The following is a 22,688-nucleotide window of genomic DNA, read 5'->3' on the forward strand; positions in this document are numbered from 1 at the left end:
TTGTCCACTGCCTGGCTCCTTAGAACATGTACTACAATAGCCGCGTCAGGAGAAGGGGTGACCATATTCTGTTTCTTACCTTGGTTTCAAGAGTTTGCATAGTTGTACGTAGCCTGCGTCCAGCCCTGCTTAGGCTCTGTAGCGTTGTTGGGTGCTCTCCTGTTGCCCACTGAAGTTTAGTGTTTTTGGCTCTGTTCCGAAGTTGCTACTTTTTTGTTAGGCGCATGCCTGTTAGGGATCGGTAAGGTGCTCCTGACGTCACTCAGACTAGCAAATAAAAGGGGCCGGGGGTCCTCTGGTGCGATCCTTTATCCTCCTCCCTGGGGCACTGAACACATACCGCTGAGTGAGGCTTATGCAGCGCCGCGGCACAATGGTCTGGGAATTCCGTGCATGCTTAATCACGAGCTACATCTTGTGCTTAAGGCAATGGCTTTGGTCAGCTATAGCCGTTCAGAATAGTCAGTGGGCAACAAGCGTCCATAGCATCCAGCTTTTCTGTACAATAGAGAGCTGCATATGTATTTATATGCACCACATAATACAAACCCACCTTCAGATTATACCTCCATCTAGGGCCCGATCCTGCTGCCTTTGGGAGTGTTGCTGTTGACTGCAGATGGGAGCTGGGTTTGTCCCCTAATCTCTGTAGCAATATATTGTAGTTTGCGCACGTGCTGTTACTAAAATGGGTAACGGAGACTGGTGTGTCTACCTGCCAGTGGGCGGGACAGCCTTAAACACACACAGTCCCGCGCTCTCGCTCCCTCCCTCTCAACCCAATGTTTACTGCCATTGCTATGAAACTTGAAAAAGCAATAGGAGCTTTGAGAAGCAGCTGCAATCTTTAATTTCTAGGCTTCTCTTCCTTTCCTTCTTTCCCGAAATGAAATGTAGGGAAGCATATACAATGTCTCCTTATGTGCCATCTATTTTGAGTATTTTTGACAGTGAAATGCAAGTGGTCTTACAAAAGCGGGACTCTTCTGTAGGGCTTGTTTTCCAAATATAACCACGTTTTCCGCAAGTTACTGATGTGGCGCCTCCTTAAATCTAACCATGGAAGCAGTCCTTATGAGTCCTTGCAAATCCACAGCTGAAAAACTGCTAATGTACATGAGGCCACAGCCTGCAGTGAGCTCTGGAAGGGCTCTCAGTGTTCTAATGCCCTTGGATTACATCTAGGATTAGAGGAGTTTCTGGTATTTTAATAATGCCTCTCCAAACCATCAGAATTACAGGCAAAAATGCAGAGTGCATTGTTAGCTATTTCAGAATGTTTACAGTATCACTTTTGATATCAACATTCATTTTATTTTTTTACTATCAAATATTTCAAATCACCAATTTTAAACCTTCCTCCCCCAAACTCTGGTTATTAATTAAAATAACACCACCTATGGACGAAAAAAATAAAACACAGGCTTTAAGATATGGAATATTTTAGTCAGGAATGAGGAGAAAATCGTGGTTCATAAATATTTGTTAACATATTAAAAGTTCAGATTTAAAATAAACTTTAGGTATATTCCAATCATTCAGCTACCTTCTTGAGATGTGACACATCCTTTAAAAACATTAATTCATCATCAAGTTTTTATATACGTCACTATTTTCCACTGCAGTGTGAGGTCAACTTTCTATAACAACTTGTACAAAATACAAATGGCAGAAAAAACTATCAATTTTTATGATTAAGTATTTAATAACTTTTGGAAAACAATGGAAATATTTAACGGTCCGTTAAACTAATCGATAATTAACAATAAAATAATTAAAAACGTGTAAATAGCGACGGTATTGGCATAAAATGTTAGTCACTTAATATTCATAGATGTATACAAGTGTATGTTTGAATTTTTCGTAGTTTATAATTATGGAGAGAACGATTCAATCGTAACGAGGTTTATTTATTTTAAAATTTAAATTAAGTCTAAGAAGCATCTTCGGTTAAGAAGTATAAACTTACACACACACAAAAAGAAAAGGAGGACTTGTGGCACCTTAGAGACTAACAAATTTATTTGAGCATAACCTCACGAAAGTTTATGCTCAAATACATTTGTTAGTCTCTGAGGTGCCACAAGTCCTCCTTTTCTTTTTGCGAATACAGACTAACAGGGCTGCTACTCGGAAACTTTACACACACACATACACACACCCCTGAAGTTATCTACAGGTGTTAACTTTTATAGTCGGGATATCGGAATCTTCGAAAGGGGTAAGGAAATCACCGTAAACAACAGTGAAATGGGGAAAGGAAGAAAGATTCCCCCCTTTTTAAAAAAAGTGTTTTATTCATTGGAACCGCTATAGCTGATTTAGGGCGTTGTTAAATTTCCTCTCGCTGTTTTTCTACACACAGCCCACGTTTCCTGACATGAGGGCAGCTAAGGAGGAGTCTTCAAAGCTAAAGGAACAAGTAAAATTGACAGAGCTACCTAGATCCAACAGGACAGGCAGTCTTTGCAACAAAGACAGCTAGCCAGCTCGAAGTGGTCGTTGTATTGCAGGTCAATAATGGAAAGTGGTTGCGGTGGAGGGATTATATAGGTAATAATTGGGATCTTCACACAATGAAGATTTGAATATGAAAAGCAGCCATACCAACCTCTCTTGTATTTCAAATTAATGCATGGAATGCATTAATGATCCCAGAAAACTCTCCCGGAAAAACTAACGCTGAGGGTTAAAAAAAAAAAAAAAGAAATGCGTGTGAGAAAGGAGATCATTGCCCTGGCCCTGTTTCTAATGAACGCTGGGGTGCCGAGGAAACCCCTGCCCAGGCTGCAGCGGAGAAGGAACCAGAGGACAATTTTGGCGCCTGCGCTGCAGGTGAGACCATGGGCTCGAAGAGCCTTTGCACCCGCTGATATTTTCTCTCACGCCGTGATCTTACCCCCTTGCAACTCCTCTGGCGAAACCGTTCGACATGACACGACACCCGGTATACTACAGCCCCGACCGGGCAGTCTGACTGTGAAGAGAAACGCGGGGCGGGGCGGGGCGGGGCGGGGAGGGAGGGAGAAGGCGTTATTTCCCCGACACACAGACTCTGGGTTCCTAACGCGAGGGCTCAGGAGGAATCTCCAAAACTAAAGAACCAGGAGGACTTGTGGCACCTTAGAGACTAACCCATTTGTTTCAGCGTAAGCTTTCGTGGGTTACAGCTCACTTCATCGGATGCATCAAAGCTCACGCTCAAATAAATGGGTTAGTCTCTGAGGTGCCACAAGTCCTGTTCTTTTTGCGGATACAGACTAACACGGCTGCTACTCTGAAACCATCTCTAAGGTTGGCAGCGTTACCTAGAGCCACTGGGACAGACCCGATCTTCCTAGCAGGGAGCAGGTTCTGTGAGTGGGGAATTCGCCATCCCAGGAGAGCTTTTTCCTCAAACATGCAACTTCCCGGGGGCATCCCTGCCGGTAACAACCTGGAGAGGACGGGCTCTCCCTGAAGCCGAAGGGGCTGGACTGGGCGGCCCCCCAGCGCCAATGAGAAAGCCACCGTGAACCACCCCGTGACAGGTCCACTCCGCTTAGCGCGGCTCGGGCGGGACCTTGCGGATCCCCCTCACGTGGGGAGGGGCCGAAAGTTGGCTGGCTGGGTGGAAGCAGACCCGGGTTGGCTAGAACCAGGAGGTGCCCGAAAGGCGGGAGCCCACCGGCTCTCACGTGGGGCCAGGCTTGGAGGGCGCCGTCGCGTCTGGTCCCTGCCAAGCGGGTGAGTTCCGAGGCAAAGCCAGGAGCGCCCCTCAGCCAGGTCCTGGAACCGGGCTCCACGTGGGGGAGGAGAGATGGGTGGGTGACTTGACCTGACCAGCCCCAGTGGCGCTGCCCCTCCCCCTCGTTTTCGGAAGAACCGCAGCAGCGGCGAATCTGGTTTTAATAGAGACCATCGCACCAAGCACCAGGGACTTCTGATCTGCACGAAAAGAAAGGGACACCAAGCGCGGCGCGCGCGGGCTCCCTCTTCCCCCGCAGCCACACCGGCACGGTTGAGTGAAATGGGCCGTCGGGGGAGGGGAACCTGGGGCTTCCAGCTCTGAGTGATGATAATAGTTCAAACAGAGAAGCCCCCACCCCCTTTTCGATGCGGTTATCACAGGGCAATGGCAGAGGCGCGCGCTCCTGCTTTTCTTGATTAGCGACCTGAGCAAAACTACAAAGTGTTTTCAAAACATGGTAAATCGAAGTTATCCTAAGAGCTCAGTTTTCACAGTGTTAAACATGAGTTTTGATCCAAATACATGGAGGTGGGAGGAGTGGGAAAGGGTATTAAAAGAAATCGGAAATGAGAAAAAAATTAAAACCAGAGAAGTTTTAGAAACATGACAAATTAGAAAACAGGCACCCAGAGCTCTGGCCGTTTTGATGCCAAAGGAGTCCTGGGACAGCTTCATGAATACGTTTCTTTCTCCGCGTAATTATCTCAACGAAAAAGCACGTTTTCTGTGGGGAGAGCAAGTCGATGTTAAAGACAGCGGCATCTTTCTAACGCCTGAAATATGACCATGATCCTGGAATTCCCCCGACCTGGGTCTGCTTAAAAAAAGTGGGTGTTTGTGGCCGATTGTTTGTGAATGAATTTTGGAAGGTTTTTGAGAGTTCCCAGCTGGCAACAGCTCTCTACCTTCCACAAAACTTGAAAGGCTGATGTCCTTTGCAGGAAATGAATGAGTCGATAACATCTGACACCAGTGACCAGTCCGGTGACCCCAACCTTAATTCCAGTAATACTGGAGGCCTGGAAATCTCAGTAAAGACCACTTGCAAATCTCCCCCCTCCCCAACACACGTAATTTACACAATCAGCATTTATTTTGTAATGTAGGAAATCCTTTCAACTAGCTCTTATACTTGCATTCAGCTTTCTTTTGCTGTTTTCACACTCCTCCCTTTACTCTGATAAAAAGCATAATACTGTATTGCTTTAAAAATATCAAACTATCTGGAAACAAAGGACAGTTTCTCCATAAAAAAACAACGACCTGGGTCAACTTATTTGCGTCCAGTATCGGTAAACCCAAGAGCCTAGTCTCCATTGCATTTTTCAGCCAAATGCAGATAGAGGAGACCAATCTGAGAAAAATACAGACTCTTATAACAGATACTATTTTAAAAAATCATATATATATAGATGCCTCCTGGTTTTGGTAGACATATCAAATAGTTGATAGATATTTTCATATATACACTACATTCATTTTCAATCTTTTTGCAGAAAAACGCTTTAAATATTTGTTCTCTCCAGCTGCCCTGCTTTTATATTTCCATTGATTATATCAGAATTGAAATTATATATAGTAGTTCATATATATATAGATATAGATATAGGAAATATTTAGTTTTTAATCTTTCATGTAGATAAAGTGAGTTGAATACTGATTTAACTTAGTAAAATAATTGCATTTATTAGGAAGTGGAAACGAAAAAAGGAATGGTTTATTGCACAAATGTGTAAAGGCAGGTCAGTGTAGGAAGTCGACCTCCACTGTTGAAATAACCTATAGGAAATTTACGGTTGAAGACTGCAAAGGAATTTCAGGATTTAGAGCTTCTGCTCCACTTGCCAGATTGCTTGTATTTTTACACTTTTGCCCACCCCCTTCTCTTTTTACCAAACATTCAACTGGGCACCTTGTTATTTCAAACAGAAATTAAAGACAAAGGAAAGCGATTTATACACTTTCCTGAAAAGCAACAAAAAGAGTAAACAGGCCTATCAGAGCAAAGGGGGTTTGCTTAATTGGGCAGACTAAAACAGCAAGTGCTTTGAAATTTTATAAAATACAGTTGTACAAGATCTGGGCGGATCACAGTTTGTTGTTTTGGCTTTTTATTTATTTATGTTTGTGTGGATGGGACAGGAGGGGTAATGCCAGAAAATAATCAAAAAATAATTTAACCCAGTGTCCTCAGATTTTAACAAGGTATAAACTACCTTTTAAATGTTACAGGGGCAGAAGTGTCACCAAATTTTAGTTTATGATTGTGTAGTGCCTGTGAATAGGATGTTTACTGACAAGAAAAAATGGGCAATGTGATTTTATATTTTTTATGCCTACCCAAACATATACTGTATATTTAGCCATGTTCTTCCCCAGGAAGAAAAGGAAGGAAATAGGCATTTTTGATAAGTATTTTTTCTTAACATATTAAAAACCTATTATTTGAAATACGTGGGTCGCGAACTACAGTAGTAGAAATAACACATTGTTCTTTCCTACTTGTATACCTGAGAGAGGTCCAATGCCAAGGGAATTCGTGAAGGAACACGTGAAAGCTGTATCAAGCCAGTTAGATTTTTTTTTTCTTTTATGTGCTTGATTCTCCCACCCACTAGTAGTGGAGATTTAAAAGTGCAGTCTCCAGGCCAGCATTATTCCTCTTCTCTTTGTCTTCTTCCTTCTGTTTTTTTTTTTTTTTTTTTGTCTTCCTCCTGCCTAGCAAATTCTCCTGTTCTCTTTCAGCCTTTCCTCCTCCTCCATCATGCTCCTGGAGAACAATCGCTGCTGATTGAGGTTCACTCTAATGCTAGGCTTGAAAACTGGGCTCTTATTTAGGAAGTCATTAATCACATCTCCTCCCCCGGAAAGAGATGGCGGAGAAACCTGTGAAGTGCAATCCCTCGCCCCGTCCCCCTCCAAAAATGTTTTGAAACGCTAAACCTCAACACATTCTGAACCATATTAAGGTGATATCGCGTTTCCGGTACGCGTTTCTTTTGAATATGAAATAGTCATGTGAAACAAAGGGAGGAACACTAGCGATTCTCTGTGTATATGTTGAGCCCAAGTGTGCATATGTTTCTGCGTACAGTACATATAAAGTTTTCCTGGCAACCTAAGTAGGTTAAAATAAGGTGATCAGCGAGTTAAATTCCCTGAAGCAGTCGAATTTTGGCTCACGTGTCTACAAGAAAATAAATACAAGGTTAAAAGGCAAAAATACAGTTATAATTCAAAGGTGTTTAAATGCCACTTTTATTAAGGAAGTAGCAACACTTGCAAATATGTACATTTTTTTGTAATACATAGTATATGTGATTCTGTATACATATTTGTGTGTCTATTCACATAATATATCTCCTCCCTATGACAGAGTATATATATATATATATATATATAAAAAATCTCAGTTGTATGTCTAGGGGTTGGATGTAACTCCATATGTAGCTATACGTGTATCTCTACACATATGTGTAAATACACACGCGCACAGAAACCCCCAAAATACGTCATCTCGATTTCCCGTGGAGTGTGCAAAGTAGCTGTAAGACAAGTTCGTATTTGAATTTTCTTGTTCATTCATAAATTATTTTGGTGTGTCAGCCTAAATTGAAATGGCGATTGGCTACTTCAGACTCTTGCCAACCCCTTAAGGATCTGATGTGAAATTAGTCGCAAGAAAGCATGTAATTGACAAAGTCACGTGTGCGTAGGGGGCCAGAAACTGAGGGAGAGACAAGGGGAAAAATCAAAAGAGGGAAAGCACATTAGACCATGCGAGCTAAATTTGTGATCGTTCAAAATCAGGATGTTAGATTGATGCAGAAGACCACTTCGATCCAAAGGGAAAGTTTTCATCTCACGAGTTTGGAGCAGAGGGCCCGTGGGGCAACATGGCCGAAGGTTAATTTTCTTATTCTATTGTTTTTCTATTATTTTTTTCTCTCTCTCTCTTCCCCTCCCCCTCCTCCTCTTTATTAACCCCACTAGGCACCATTCTTTTCTTTTTTTTTTAATCGGATCGCGCAGAGGGGCTTTCTACAAACCTATTGTTACGGATTTCCAAAAATGTTCCGTACCGCCCACACCGATTCACACAACTTGAAAAGCTTTCATGGGGCTATTGTTTGAATTGTTCCTGTACGATTAAACACAGTTTCAGTGGAGGGATGCGAAAACGTTTGTACACCTGTCCCCCCAACTTTAACTGAAAGTGATTTCAAGGGGGGGGAGGTGGATGCACGTTGGAAAATAGTACTGGATCCGCCGCTGTATGTGCAATAACACGTTGTTGTGCAATCTGCCCCTTTTTTGCTCATTCCCTCTCCACCCCCACCCGCGCTTTGCAAGAAGAGAATAATTTAGCTGAGCATTTCTGTTGGAAAATGGGATCGGTCCTAAACCAGCAATATTCAAGTAAAGTATCGCGTTCTGCGGTGTAGTATGGCTGAAAGTCGGCGTAAAATGGAAAAATACACGTATATACAGAAACGTGGGCTGTTCCGGGCGACAGAGAGCGAGCATATGCTGGGTTTCCTCTCTGTTACCCTGGCTGCTTTTTGGGTTGTGTGCTTTTTTTAAATGGTTTTCTGCGCAGGGAAAGAAAACGGGTTGATTTTGTAATGTGCGGGTGTGTGGGGGTGGTTGTTTTTCTCCCCTCTGAGCAATCCCTTTGTACAAGGCAAAGGACGTTTACCAGAATTTAACTCTTTGCTTTGCATCGTGTGTGTGTGTGTGTGTGTTTTTTTTCCCCCTCCTCAGCAGGGGCGAGTAAAGGTGGAGACGAGCCCGGGAAGTTGCCAGAGCAGGAAGAGGAGGAATCTCAGGTTTTGCATGGAACAGGCCATTGCAAGTGGTTCAATGTGCGAATGGGATTCGGGTTCATCTCCATGATCAACCGGGAAGGAAACCCTTTGGAGTCTCCAGTTGATGTTTTTGTACACCAAGTAAGACCAACTTTTGTCTCCCATCTTCTCCCCCCACCCCACCCCCCATCCCCTTTTTTTTGGGGTTGAGTTCAATGGTGATCGAGTTACACTGGAAGGGAAACAATCAATCTATCGTTCTAGATATTTAAATGCATCTGTATATATGTAATAAAAACTGCTCTAAGAAGGGGTTCTATCTACATCAGCCCATTAAAACTCAAATAAGATCAGCATCCATAGTTGGTGGATTGTGCAAAAGAATATTTTATCTCTTCACAATGCAGGGCTGGGGTACAAACTTTTCTTTTTGAATTCTTTTTTTTTAAATAATCTCATATCCTGTTTTTGATAAGGTTTAAACTTTTCAGCTATGTCATCTGCTCAGGAGCAGATAGGTCCTTCCGTGCAAAGGTGATTAAAAAATATACACAGAAAAGGAGAAATAAATATATTCATCAATTAGGTCTGTTGTGAACAAATATTTTTTGTAACACTCTTCTTGTAGAATTAGACATTTTTTAAAAGTAGTTCATCCCAGATTAGTTGGTGAGAAGTAAATGTAATTAATAGGTTTATTTTGCAATGATACAGACATGAAAACATCCCTCTGATAATACATGACTCATCAAACTCTGTGTGTATGTGTGTGTGTGTGTGTTTGTGTTTGTTTGTTTGTTTGTTTTAAAAATCTCTTTTGGAAAACATATCTAGTAGTAAATAAGACTAAGGACATTGTCTCTTTAAAGACACTGAACATAAAGATGTGTCCATTGTTTATATTTTTAACATGTCTAACTGGTATCTAGAGCCTTATTTTGTACATGGAAACTCTAAGACAAATGTCTTCATTTGAAAAAGTTTCAGCTGCAAGAAACGTTAATCAGGAAGTTTAGAAAACTTCTTCCAAGGTTATTGATGTGATTTGTGAGAAACCAGTGTACCTAGATCTCCCACATGCTTGTATTAGTCCCAAATTGCAAGAATGACATTTTGAATTTCATCACCCTTCTGAGTTGATCAGAGAAAAAGAGAACAATATCTGCAAAGTAAAGAGACTGTTTCAGGCTGGGTTATGGCCATGTCAGGAAAGCTAAAGGCATCTTAACTTTTCACGTTGTTGTCCATTTCCTATGACGTTTACAATGATTTGGGGGAGGTTTTGTTACGTGATATTCTATCTTGATGGTCTAGTTTTATTCCATATATTATTGTACGTTTGGGCTCATTTTCACCATTCACGTTTAAGGAATATATACTTAGGATGAAGCTGATAGGAGATAACTGAAACAAGAAACAATGCTTGCTGGTGTGTTGCTTTGCTTTGTGGTGGTGTTTGGGTAGATTTTTGACCTTTTTGTGATATGTCCACCCCTGCCTCCAGGGTCTACTCATCCATATTGTCTGTTTGTATGTGGAATTAAGTATAACTGTGAAATGAAATAGAGCTTTTATTTTTAATGTAAAAGGAATACTTTGTTTTTACATTCTTACACTTCCTGCTTCGCACTGTCAGGCATGGATGAAGCAGCTCCTTTCCTGCTGCTTTTCATGAGACTGAATTACTGAAATCATTGTCAAATCTGATTGCTATCAGTTTCCTTGCCTTTTTTCCCCTCTGAACTGTCTTTAGGTCATTAATTGCTCTTTGTGATTACATAAATGTATTTTAAAGATGAAAGAAAGAAAAAAAGTTCTCTTTGTCTAATACCCTGGCATATTTTGTTCTCCTTGCTCCTCTAATATTAAAAAAACAAGTGTTTAAAGGATAGCAAATTGATTAATAAAATAAAATATTTGAAAACAATATTCTTAGAACTGTGTAACTGCAGAAAATGTTAAGTGATCATATTATGTGTAGGACTTTGCTATTGATACACACTTTAAAGTAAGTCATGTGTAATTTACTTACACAATAGAAAATATTCATAGAAAGTCAAAAGATAATCAAATAAAATTATAGGAAATGTTGAAGCCAGTTTGTATTTTGTGTCACATAGAAGATGGGGACATTTAATAAGCCAATAAGTGAGTTATGCAGGAGGAAATCATTTCAAGCATAAATGTTTGGAGATACTGAACTAATCTACATGTCATAAATATTTGTATGGATTTACAGATTTCTGCTAGTACACAATACCATAAAAGATAGTATAGCTAATTGGTTTAAACTGTGAACCTCATTAATAATTTTGGATTTTTCTCAAATGTATGCCTTAATGCACTAATTTATCAGTGGTTCATAATTAATTGCTCTCATTACACCAAAGAAAGTATTTTAATATATCCCACTTTGTTTTTTCTTGGTGAAATATTCATTAAATGCAGGGCTTATGGTGACATTAGTCTCTTCTCTTTCCCAAAGCTTTAATATAATGGGGGGGATTATAAGAGGAGCAACGCCTAACTCGGGTTGAGTTTGAATTTCACATACTTCATTATTACAGAATAATTGTGCTACTTGGCTAGCTGATTTGAAGGTGACAGTAGCCACTGGTGGATAGATAGCCACAACAACATAAGGCCCTTTTAAAATCTGAAATGTTATACAAAGAAGAGATTGCATGCTGTTAAAATAGAGTCTGGTATCTGTACGTTCAATGGGCCCCATCCTCCAAAGCTGTACTCGTGCAATTAGGTCTTAATCATTTGACTATTGAAGTCAGAAATATTGTTCATGTGAGAAAGGGTTTGCAGTCATATTATGAATTTGTCAGGATAAATATTGCTGTATACTATTTTAGAACTATTGTGTCTTCTACTACAGCACATACTTATGTACAGGGCTTGTCATACATACAACTAGACTTTTTAGATACTATGTATCAGAGAATCCTACAAATTAAGAATAGGAAAAACCCACATAATTTAGTACCTATACAGGATTGCTTATGCAGGATTGTTCCCTACAAATACACTTCTAGTGTTTTGTCTAGCCGAGCTTTAAATATTCCCAATGATAGGATTTTCCATCCCCTTCACTTGAGAAATTGTTCAAAGCCTAAGAGATTTTGCTGTCAGGAAGACTTTCCTGATATTCAGTCCAAATTCCCTTTAATGATTTCATCCTATTATACCCACTTCTATTTACTTGTACCACTGTAAATAATTTATCTCCCTCTGTGGTGTTTACACCCCTCAATTATGTGTGCACTATAATCATGTTTTCCCTTTGTCATTGGTTAACTAAGCTGTGCATATTTAGGTCTTTTTTAGAGCCCATACTTCTTTAAGTCAATGGAAGTTCTGTGCATGGAACAGCTGCAGTATTGAGCCTTTAACTCTTCTTTTTAAGTTATTCCCTTCAGCACTCTGATTTTGATTGATCTTCTCTGAACTACCTTCGGCTTGTCATTATCTTTCTGGTAATGAGGTACTCAGAGCCAAACACATTATTTCAGATGGAAACATACCAGAGGTCTCTCTATATTTATATATTATAATTAAAGTAGAGTACATTTGTAAACATTTACACTCAAGTCCTTTTCAGATTTGGTTTGCATATGCCTGTCCATGTATTCAGCATCTTCATGTTGATCTTTTGTTTGAGCTATTCATTATTTCCAGAAGGAAGTTATAGAATAGTTAACCTGTTTGTTTCTGAATCACTCTTTACTCAAATTGCATTAATGGGACTATCATTTATTTTTATAAGAGTAAATATAATGGGCCAAATTCTGCATAGTGTAACTATGTTGACTTCAACAGAGTTGTACCATACTGGATTTGGCTCAGTATTGTTGTTCTTCACACCTTAAATTCCACATTAGCTGCTTTATAATAGATCCTGTCTTTAGTGGGAGATGCGTGTATTTATCAGAGGGCAGAGCTGGGCCTAATGAGTGTGCAATGATAGAAACTTCTTGTGATTCTGCATAAGTTTAAGTACAGCAGTTTAAAAGGTCTACAGTTCTGTAAACTAAAACGGATTATATGTGAGGTTTTAGCCCCAAGATCACAGTAAAAGGGTTGATGCTTGAAGTTAGTTTAACTGCTGAGATGTTTGTATATAACGTTTTTTTAACCAAGGGGGAGGGGTGAACTCTGACCCACTGTAGGTCCCTTCCAGCTCTAATTATTCTATGGTTTACCTTGGGAAGAAGGTTTAACTTTGAAAGTGCTTAACAAGACTGTTTATGTGATCACACACACAAAAAAGAGCAGTTTTTGTTGGTTTTAAATGTAAATAGATGCAATTTATAAGTGTTTATTACACATGAAAACTTCATAACCTTGTGTTCTGTTTCTGAATTTTAAGATCCTTGCCTAGGTGGATTTGTTTAGAAGATGCAGATAGTGGGGATGTCCTATATTAGGGTCTGGTCCTGCAGCCCAAAATTATTGCCATAATGGGATTGATTTTTGCATAAAGATTTTGGGACTTAAAACAGGATGCTTTCTATATCTGTATTTAAATGACCAGCATTAGCTAAAAGCACACATTTCCATCTGAAACTTGTTTTAACTACTATTGTTACACTTAAGTCTACTGAAACTGGAAGAAATCTGAGGATTTTTTGTTTTGTTTTGTTTTTCAGTTACTTCATGCATTTGACCTCATGTTGTATATAGTAAATTGCATTCTTTCCCTTGTTTTAGTGGGTCTTTCACGCAACACTGGAAAGTGATAGAGAGAAAAAAAGCATCTACAATAATATACAATGTAATTTTAAAACACAAGAAACAAAAATATTGATTGGGGAATTTAGGGGTAGATATAATACCCCAAATAGAATCTGTTTTCAACTATTGTTTTTAATCACTAGATTTTAAGTTGATTGTCTCTTTAAGATTAGGCACCTGATCATGAATTTCTTTTGTATCCAAAGCTGCTACTGATGTCAACTAGGGCAAGCAAAGTTTTATTGGTACAAGAAATGCAGGACTTGGCATAGAGTATTACATTTAATATCTAATGTCCCTGATGCCAGGGTCTAGATCTTCTCCGTGTGGGGGGGGGGGGGGAAGGGAGGGAAGGTACATCTAGTGATCTAGTACATCTCTTTCTTATGATGATCCGGGCTTGAAAAAGCTTGTATACAGTGACTTGAAGTTTTGATGAGCAAGAGGGGTGAATGGCAGGCTGTTTTCCCCTGCTGCGTGCAACATAGCAGTTCCACTTCGGAGTACAGCAGTCTCTGTGTGAGGCCTGCTGCTCCTAACCTGGCTCCCTGAACTGTTGTTTGGGGGCAGACAAACCCAAACCCCAATCTAAATAAAAATGGATGGAAGAGACTTGAGGAGCCAGGAGAGAGAAACCTGTAGGTGAGCAAGTGAGGAGCAAACTGTGTGTCTGTTGGCAACAAGGAGATCAGAGGGAATCAGGCTTGAACTCAGATCTGCAATAAAAAGTCTGGGCCCAGCTATTGGTACTGAGACTTGCTCAGGGGCCTGAGCCCATTCATTGGGAATCTAGGCAGTGGCTTGCAGGGCCATCATGGAATGGTCATGTGGGAGGATTCCAGGAGAAGTGACAGAGTGGATACCTGATGAGGGATTCCTGGGGAGGAGAGCTGCTTCCTTCAAACCAGTGTGCGGAGTGTACAGGTTGGATGTTTGGAAACAGCTTTAAATTGCTGGGTGGAGGGATTTGTGGTGGTGGTTTAGTTCTGGTAAACCACAAAAAAATCTTAATGAGTGTTTACAACAGCGGCGTATTAATGCCTAGGCCGACAAGGCCTAGGCCTAGGGCAGCAAATTTGCTGGGGCAGCAAATTTATAACAGCAGCCAGAGGCTGCTTCCTGCAGCACTGGTTTGCGCCTTCCGCACCCGCCCCCGCCCCAACTCCATACCTTCCCCACCCCCTCCCTGCCCCTATTGGTCCCCTTCCTCAAATCCCCGCCCCAGCCCTACCTCCTCTCCTGAGGGCGCTGCATTCCCCCCTCTTCCGCCCTCCTTCGTGAAGCTGTTTCGCGAACAAGCAATGGCAGGGAGCAGGGAGAAACAGGACCTGGCTGCATGCTCAGGGGAGGAGGTGGAGCGGACGTGAACTGGAGTGGGGGGTGGGGGTGGCAATTATTTCAGGGCCTAGGGGCGGCAAAATCTTTAATCCACCACTGGTTTACAATATGATTCACAGTTAACTGAATCAGCCTCTCCTTTGAGAATCCTAGTAAGGGAGCCTTCATCTGTGATAAATGCCTCTGAACAGAATCTATTTACATTTAAAGCTAACATCTTTGTGCATTTTTAATCTGAAGACACATGCAGTATGGAATTCCATTGAAGTCAGTGGAAAGACTCCCATTGACGTGAATGGAGTTGGATCAGCTCCTGTCATGCTAAGCAATTGTAAATATTATTTTTTTCTAGACATAAATCACAAATTGTTACACCTTCAGGGGACCTACAGTTGGTCACTATTGGTCCAATTATTTGGGACCAAATGCTCCCTTGCACGAGCAAAGGGAAACACAAGTCTACAGATGCTTCTCCAGAACTTACTTCTCCCTTCCTCCAACTCTGAGGAAGTCTTGCATGAGCTTGGGAGCATGGAAGGAGGAGGACATTCTGTTTGGAACACTTTTTACCCTTCATACAGAGAGGGTATCCAAGCAGATATATGTGCCTACATTAAAAGAAAATCAACTTGGAAATTTTTGTTATTATTTGTCCTGAGGTAGCACGAGGAAGCCCCAGTTAGGGATCAGGGCTCCATTATGTACACTCTACATTCACCTAGTGAAAAGACAACCTTGCCTCAGAGAGCTTACAATCCTAAGTAAATCATATTGGTGTGAAAATTTTGTTCCTAATACAATTACTGTAACTGAAAAAATATTTCTCTTTCTTTTTTAAGTTTATTTACTTTGTGTTTTGACAGCACATTGTTTAGAATCTGTTTCCCCTGTATAGCCAGTTAGGATGACACCAGTGAAGGCAAGGTCAGACCTTTAGATAGGCTGAGATTCTCAAAGGTGTTTAGACACCTAACTCCCATAGACTCCAATGAAAGTTGGGAGCTTAAATACCTTTGAGGCTCTTGACCTTACTAGTTTGGTGAAAAGCCCATTATAAATATCAACAAGAGAGCAGAAGAACATTTTTATAACATTTCTTAAGGGAATCTAAACAAAATGGATCTGCAGTTTAAAGGATGATTTTCCAGAAACTGGAATTTCTAAAAATGAGTCAATTGAATTATCAATTACGTAATTCAATTGACAGTAATCCTTTCAAGTTTTTCAAGGGTTATTCACTCAGGTCAGGTCTACGCAAGAAACTTTTACTGGTATCATAATATCAGTGAAGGCTGTGTTTCTTTAAGACATTTTCCTACTGCCAAGAAGCCCCACAGTAGACACGATTATACCCATAAAATAGTTAATTTTGCTGGTATAGTTTAATTCATTTGTGAAACGGGTATAAGCAATTCTGGCAACATTTTTTGCCAGTATAAGCTGCATCTCCACTAGGGGAAGGCCAGTATAGCTATTGTGGCAATCTAGTCTAGGGAAGACCTAATCAGGTTCCAGGGTGACACCACTGCCCACCTGCCTTTCCTCTTCCCTATAGACAGAGTAGGGTTTTTTTTTCCTTCCATAGATGCAAAATGCTAGGACTGTGGGAGCATAGCTCCAGTAGGGGATGGAGAGCCAGAGTTAGTAGAGCTAACTTTTAAAAGGGTTCCTCTGGATCCTGGAGATCAGTACAGTAGGAGAGGCTGCATCCCTGTCTCCTACAAGATCCTCTCACCACAGAGGAAGACTTTGAGGAAATTCCGCTAAAGAGTTTCTTAGCCCTTCATATTCCATCCTTTGGGTAGATACGCAGGATGGTAGAGTCCAGCCCAACTCTGACATATCTCTGAGAGTCTGTAGTATCAGCCCTAAACTGTGGCATTTTAATGGATAAATTAAACATATTTTGCTGTTGCTTTAAAACATTTTAAATATGGATTATTGTAATAATGGGAGTTTCTAGATTACCCAGTATTAAAAAATAATAGTTATGTGTACTCTGATTCAATTTAGCTGGTAATACAAGAAAGCTGTCACTAAATCTGTGAAATATTTATTAATTAGTATGGAGAACATAACTCTTGAGTTATTGATCACATTTAGTTCTATGATTATCTCATTTCACAAAAAGATTTATTTTAAAACATCTCATTCTAATGAATAACTTAAATTATTTCTCCTATAGCTATATGAATATTAGTGAAGAACAGAATGTAGCAATATTATATTTTCATATTTTAAATATTTTTACCAAAATTATAGCAATATATTAATAGTTTAGAGCTTGGCCTGTATTTTTTGTATATTTTCCAATTAAATGTTAGTGTTTAAGTTGTTGTTATAATTTCAAAAATATGACTTTATGAAATGACAAGTTTATAATTTGTAGTGTAGTCATTTCCTTTGAGTTGCTTTAAAAAATTCTCTTTTGAAAATATCCTTGTTTCAGTTGCTTTTTATCTATTATTTATTAATTAGGATATTTGTCTTGTAAGAATCACTGAGAAAAGACATAATCAACATTAATTTGGAGTATATGGAGTTGGCTCAAAAAAACCCCAGAATTCCTTCATTGTTTTTATGGAATGTATACAGCTTTATTAGAAAATATTGGATATTATTATAAAATAATTATACTAATGAGTGTGTATTTTTAATCAGTGAAGCCGACATCAAAGAAATATTTTCCCAATTGAGGTCCTCTATTAATGAGTCATAGTAATTTATAGATACACAGCTTTATTTTTCTACTATAATATTATTATAGTACCACTTGAGGCTCCTTTACCATTTCTGTTATAACTTCCTATTGTTCATGGTTATATCAATTCATATAACAAAGTTATCCCTCAGATGATTTAGCATAAAAGTGCTTTCCCGTGTGTAGTTTTGAACAGACTAAAATAAATACAAACGTGGTTGTTTTTGAAGTACAGAAGTCCTTAAAATCTATAAACTAACCCTGTGCACTAACTTTAAAACTGCTCTATGTTTTTTACAACAGCATTTTGTAAGGCGTTACTGAAAAGTCTTGGTCGACTTTATAGGCTAGTTTCAAAAATACAATATTGGCTGAAATATGGGCTTTAAAAACATTTCCTGTGCCTGTGCAGTAATGTCTCAAGAATGCTTACTAGACTTTTGATATTTGGAATGTACAAATGCATATAAGGCCTAATCGAAAACCCACTGAAGTCACCTGAAAGACCCATTGGCTTCTGTAGATTTTGGATCAGGCCCATATAGATTTAATATTTTGACATGTATTGATATCATATATTGTTAAGTTGTGTGGTCTACTCTAAGACATACAATTTTGACATTTGAACAGTTAGCCATTATTGATGTGAAACTAGAAAATAATGAATTGAATGAATCATTAACACATCTCTTCTTATTTCTACATGTCGATCTTTTTTTTAAACTGCCATAAACAATGAGGTCAAGAAATCACATAGATCTATGTCAAAGGGACTGAGCTGAATCGCTGAGAGAAATTCAGGCCTATTATACGTAAATCATTCCACATTGTTTTTCTTAGATATTGCAGCACAGAAGGGCTAAATTCTGCCCACTTTTCTAACATGGGCAGTCCCCTTGACTTTTGAAACCCATTCAATACCTACCCCCAACATGGTGGATTAGGAATGGATTTTAAGCCTACCCTCTGAATTTTCTTGCTGTTATTGATTTAATTCAAATCCTTTGGCTTGGTCATCACTAAAAAGTTAGGTAGACCCAGCAACGTCACTCAGGGGTGTGAAAAATCAACGCCCCTGAGTGGTGTATTTAAGCCAATGTAACTCCTGGTGTAGACAGGGCTGAGTCCATGGAAGAATTCATCCATCAACCTAGTTACCGCCTCTCAGAGAGGTGGATTATTTATGCCAGTGGAAAAGCCTCTCCTGGCAGCATAGGTAGTGTCTACACTGAAGCGCTACCACTGTGCTGCTGTTGTGTTTCCAGTGTAGTTTCCTTAATGTTATTTAATCATAGCTTTCTTGTGGTTTAAAGATAGTGAACTGTAGTCTGTCCTGATATAGTCCCTGTGAGGTACATAATGTGTAAATCAGCATCGAGTTTGGTCCAGTGTCTTTAATTCAAATTTGTTTACTTGTCCTTAAAATTATATAATATAAGATGTTGTAGATCACAAGTTCATGAACCAGACTGATCATGTAACTTTTTATATCATGTTTACTACATACTATTTTCTAGTACAATATATGTGTGCTATGTGTCGTCTCATATGACTAACCTGTCAATAGACCACTAATCTGCCAATCTGCTTTGATACATTAAGATATGCAAAGCTCCCATGCTGATAAGGCATTTTTAGTTTTTTCTGTTGAAAAATTACTTAAGCTCAGAGCATCCTTTCCCACAGGAAGGAAGGATGTCGGAAGAAATTTGTGCGAAGATCCCCAAATGGAATGACACCCTCCACCCCACACATATACATCCTGTTGATGGGAGGAATTTGCCCCTCCAGTGGGAAATGCTCAGACAATTGCCACAAACTTGCAGGTCGAACCATGGTGGAGGCCCTGTGCCTCCACACCAGATTTGAGTATTGTGCTCAATATAATATGTTACTGTATGAATGGATATGTATTTTTATGAAAACGTATGTACATACATCTCTGCATGGTTTTCTGTGTGTTAGTAAGTATATTTTAAACTGCCATTTAAAAAATATTTCTGCAAATTGAACTTTAATATGCTAATGGAAAAGTCAACGGATGTTATTTTGTAATTCTGCAAAAAAATTCGAGCACAAAAACTTTTTTTTTTTTAATAAATTAATTGGTACATTGTTTTTCACTGAGTGTAAAACTCTTTAGGAAAAATCAGTCCTCCTGGACACGTTTTCCTCAAAGAAATCAATACCTTTAGAAATAGCATATCATTTTATAGGGAAGGATTTTTTTTTTTGTATTACAGCAGTTTAATTTTTAGTTGTATGTTTTAAAAAGTATGTAGAAAGGAGTGTTTAAATATTACCGTTGTTTATTTTTAAGGAAAACAGGCCATACCATTCAGTGCTTGTCATGCTTGTGTCTACCGGCTTAATATTGCAGACTTAGTCACATGGGTAGCCCAGCTCATTTGGGATGACCCATTAAATTGAGGACTATTTCTTTGCATAAAGATTTCTAGGACCAGGTTCTAATACCGCAGCATTTTAAACACTAGCCCTTTGGAAAAGCAATATTAATTCTTATGAGAATTTTTAACCTTCTGACTTTTCAATAGTTTGTCTAATGTTTTAAATTGTAGACTGATCAGTCTGTTTCTCTTTTTTAATAAGACTATGATTAGAATACTTCTATATAGGTATCAGTACTGAAAACAGTTAGTTTTTGTGTACAAAATGATGTAGTGCTTATATAGTCATCTCCGTTTTTTACAGTGCCTGTTTCACTTAGTATTGTTTGTTTAGTTCACTGTATAACTGGTATATGCACATTATTCAGTAGGGAAAAAGTGAGAGCTAAGCACTATTGAGCTCATTAGATCCTCTGTGAAATATAGCTATAATATGTTATATTCTCTTGAGAAATATTGAGATAATCAACATGAAATGATTGCCTTCTGGTGTATCATGATATCATTATTTTCTAGAGAGATTAATATAGTCCACTTGTTAAATGATTATAAAATTTGAAATAATTTTCTAAAACAAAAATGACTAATGCATCTTAATTTGACTTTTTTCCATAATTAAAACTATCTATTGAAGGTCCAAGACATTTTAGTTAGACTTTAAGGGCCCCATTTTGTTGAAATAAAAAAAGGTAAAATCCTGGCTTCTTTAAAATAGTGGCACAAATGCATTTCCTTCAGTGGGGCCAGGATTTCACCCAAGGATTTTTTGCAGTGACTTCAGTGAGGAAAATGAAGCCTTAAAACACAAGTTTCCTATCAAGTAAGCATTTAGGTTTCTTTATATATGGGGGGTGATTACTCAGTATAGCTCTGTCTATTTCCAGTGGGAGTTTAGTATACCAAGCCCCTCACTTCCTTTAAGTAGCAGAATGAAAAGAAAATTAATTGTGTAGCCATTTCATTTGCATGAACGTAAGATTATAATGTAGCACATTTAGCTGTGCATGTGCATTGAAGGTAGCGTATGACCCCCTCATGTTTACATCTTATGTGAGAGACATTGCTCCTTTGGCTTCCTTTGTTTTGTTCCACCAGGTTCTTAATGGTTAATTTGAATGCAGCTTCACCTTTGTGGGTATGTTCGTTTGAAATTCTTAGGGTTTCAAATAGACAATAAATATTCTCAAATCATCCTTCTTTGAAATAATCTAGAGCAAAATATAGATTTATAAAAACCTACATTTTCAGAGAAAGAATCCTGTTAATATTTTGTTGTGAGACTAATATATTTACTATCTGTTGTTTGTATAACTTTTTTCTCCTACACTGTGTATTTAATTTGGAGTATACAACTCATTATTAGGCACTTCTATGAGGCACAGTTGCATCACTGCCAAATTGTAGAAATGATAGAAAGATAGCTAGTTCTCTTAATCTCTGTGGAAGAAGATTATCAAGTAACATATAGTTTATTCAGAACTATGGCTGAATTTGCTTGTTAGAAGATACTAAATATTACATTACTGTAGTAAAAAAAGAGTTTTGACACATTTATTAAAGAAAATATTTTCTTTATCAGTAACACTTGTTCATTTGTTGAACTGTCTAGTTTCCATGAAGCAAATGGTGAGAAACAGTAGTAAGAGATCTATACAAAGGTTTCCAGCCATATTTATAATATCAATTTTTACCCTAAAAATCACAGTAGAATTGTATTTGTCAAAAAGCTAGTAAAATAAATCCAAGTGATAGCCAAAATGCTAAAATAAACATCTTAAACATTACTGATTTGAATTGCTTAATATAAAAATGTGTGTATTAAATGTTTATTTTTTAAAAGAATAGGAGCAGCATCTTTGCATCTTTCAAAGCCTCACTGAAGGAATATGTCTAACCATCTTTGTTATTTGTAGTTTTTGATCATGCAGCATGCTGTGTAAAGTAATTGAAGAGACCATACTTATTTTCAGATGGGTTTTATATTGGTCGGTGCCATTTCATGACCATTGCATTCTCACAGCAATATAACTACTTTTGGTCCATTACTGATTGTAGATACTCAGGGCCTGAATCTCCACTTACACTTTTTTTATGCCAGTCATAGCTCTGTTGATTGCAATGGAGTACTACACAGATAAGTGTGGAGCATCAGACCCTCTATTTTCACCCTCTGGCTTCTTACACAGATCTCTCTATGACTTCCTTGATCTAAATGTTTTATTTATTCCTCATTCATTGTGTGATATTCATATTCAAGTAGTACATGTTTCTTCAGCCTATATAAAACTGGCTTTGTTTCCTGCTGCCTTTATAATGAGGGTGCTGCAATCTAAGCAGGTTAAATGCTGTAGTAACTCCATTGGTTCAAAAGGATATTTGAATTGAATTCCTTTAAGAATAGTTTCCACTTAAGCATATTTTTCTCCAAAGATGGCATTTTGAACTGTATGAATAATAGCTGATTATTACCAAAACTAACTTAATGAACAGAACACCTGGAATCCTTTTTTCAGCTCTTCAATGTTTCTTTTTAAAATATTGATTAAATGACATGATTGATTCAAAGACACAATCAGTCCAATCCCACTCCTGTTCAAGTTAGTGGCAAAACCATTGACTGCAGAGGAAGCAGGATTGGGTCCTTAATTTGACTTTTTTAAATGAATGAATTAAAAATGAATAGTTTTGCATGAACCATGAGTCAGTTTAAGGTTTTAACTAGAAGAAACAGACACTCATTTTAAAAGGAGGCATATAATATATTGCAGTTTTCTAACAGATATAATACACCTGGGCGTTCAATGAACTTAAATAAATTCAGTATGATTTTTTGTGTGTAAGAACAGAGTAATTCAGAGGTTAAGTTGTAAACAGAGTCTGCATGCAGATGCATTTGGATGTGTGCCTCCTTAACAGTTTCCTCCCCCACTCCATTGAAGAATTCTGAATGGTGAGGAATT

General features: G+C 38.6%; 1 protein-coding gene across 3 annotated transcripts in view; it reads left to right on the forward strand.

Moving 5' to 3' along the window:
- The window catches only part of LIN28B (lin-28 homolog B), a 178,319-nt gene that overhangs the window by 61,339 nt on the left and 94,292 nt on the right, over positions 1-22,688 (forward strand). The window contains exons 1-2 of one of the 3 annotated variants that reach the window (XM_073335160.1): positions 8,081-8,149; positions 8,495-8,679. In XM_073335160.1, coding sequence (XP_073191261.1) covers positions 8,119-8,149; positions 8,495-8,679 — 216 coding nt within the window. In that variant the 5' untranslated portion in view covers positions 8,081-8,118. Of the gene's footprint in view, positions 1-8,080; positions 8,150-8,494; positions 8,680-22,688 lie in introns of those variants that run through there. The other 2 variants (XM_073335161.1, XM_073335159.1) reach the window with 2 other exon arrangements.

This window comes from Lepidochelys kempii, chromosome 3, assembly GCF_965140265.1.
Source record: "Lepidochelys kempii isolate rLepKem1 chromosome 3, rLepKem1.hap2, whole genome shotgun sequence".
In the NCBI taxonomy this organism is placed as follows: Eukaryota; Metazoa; Chordata; order Testudines; family Cheloniidae; genus Lepidochelys; species Lepidochelys kempii.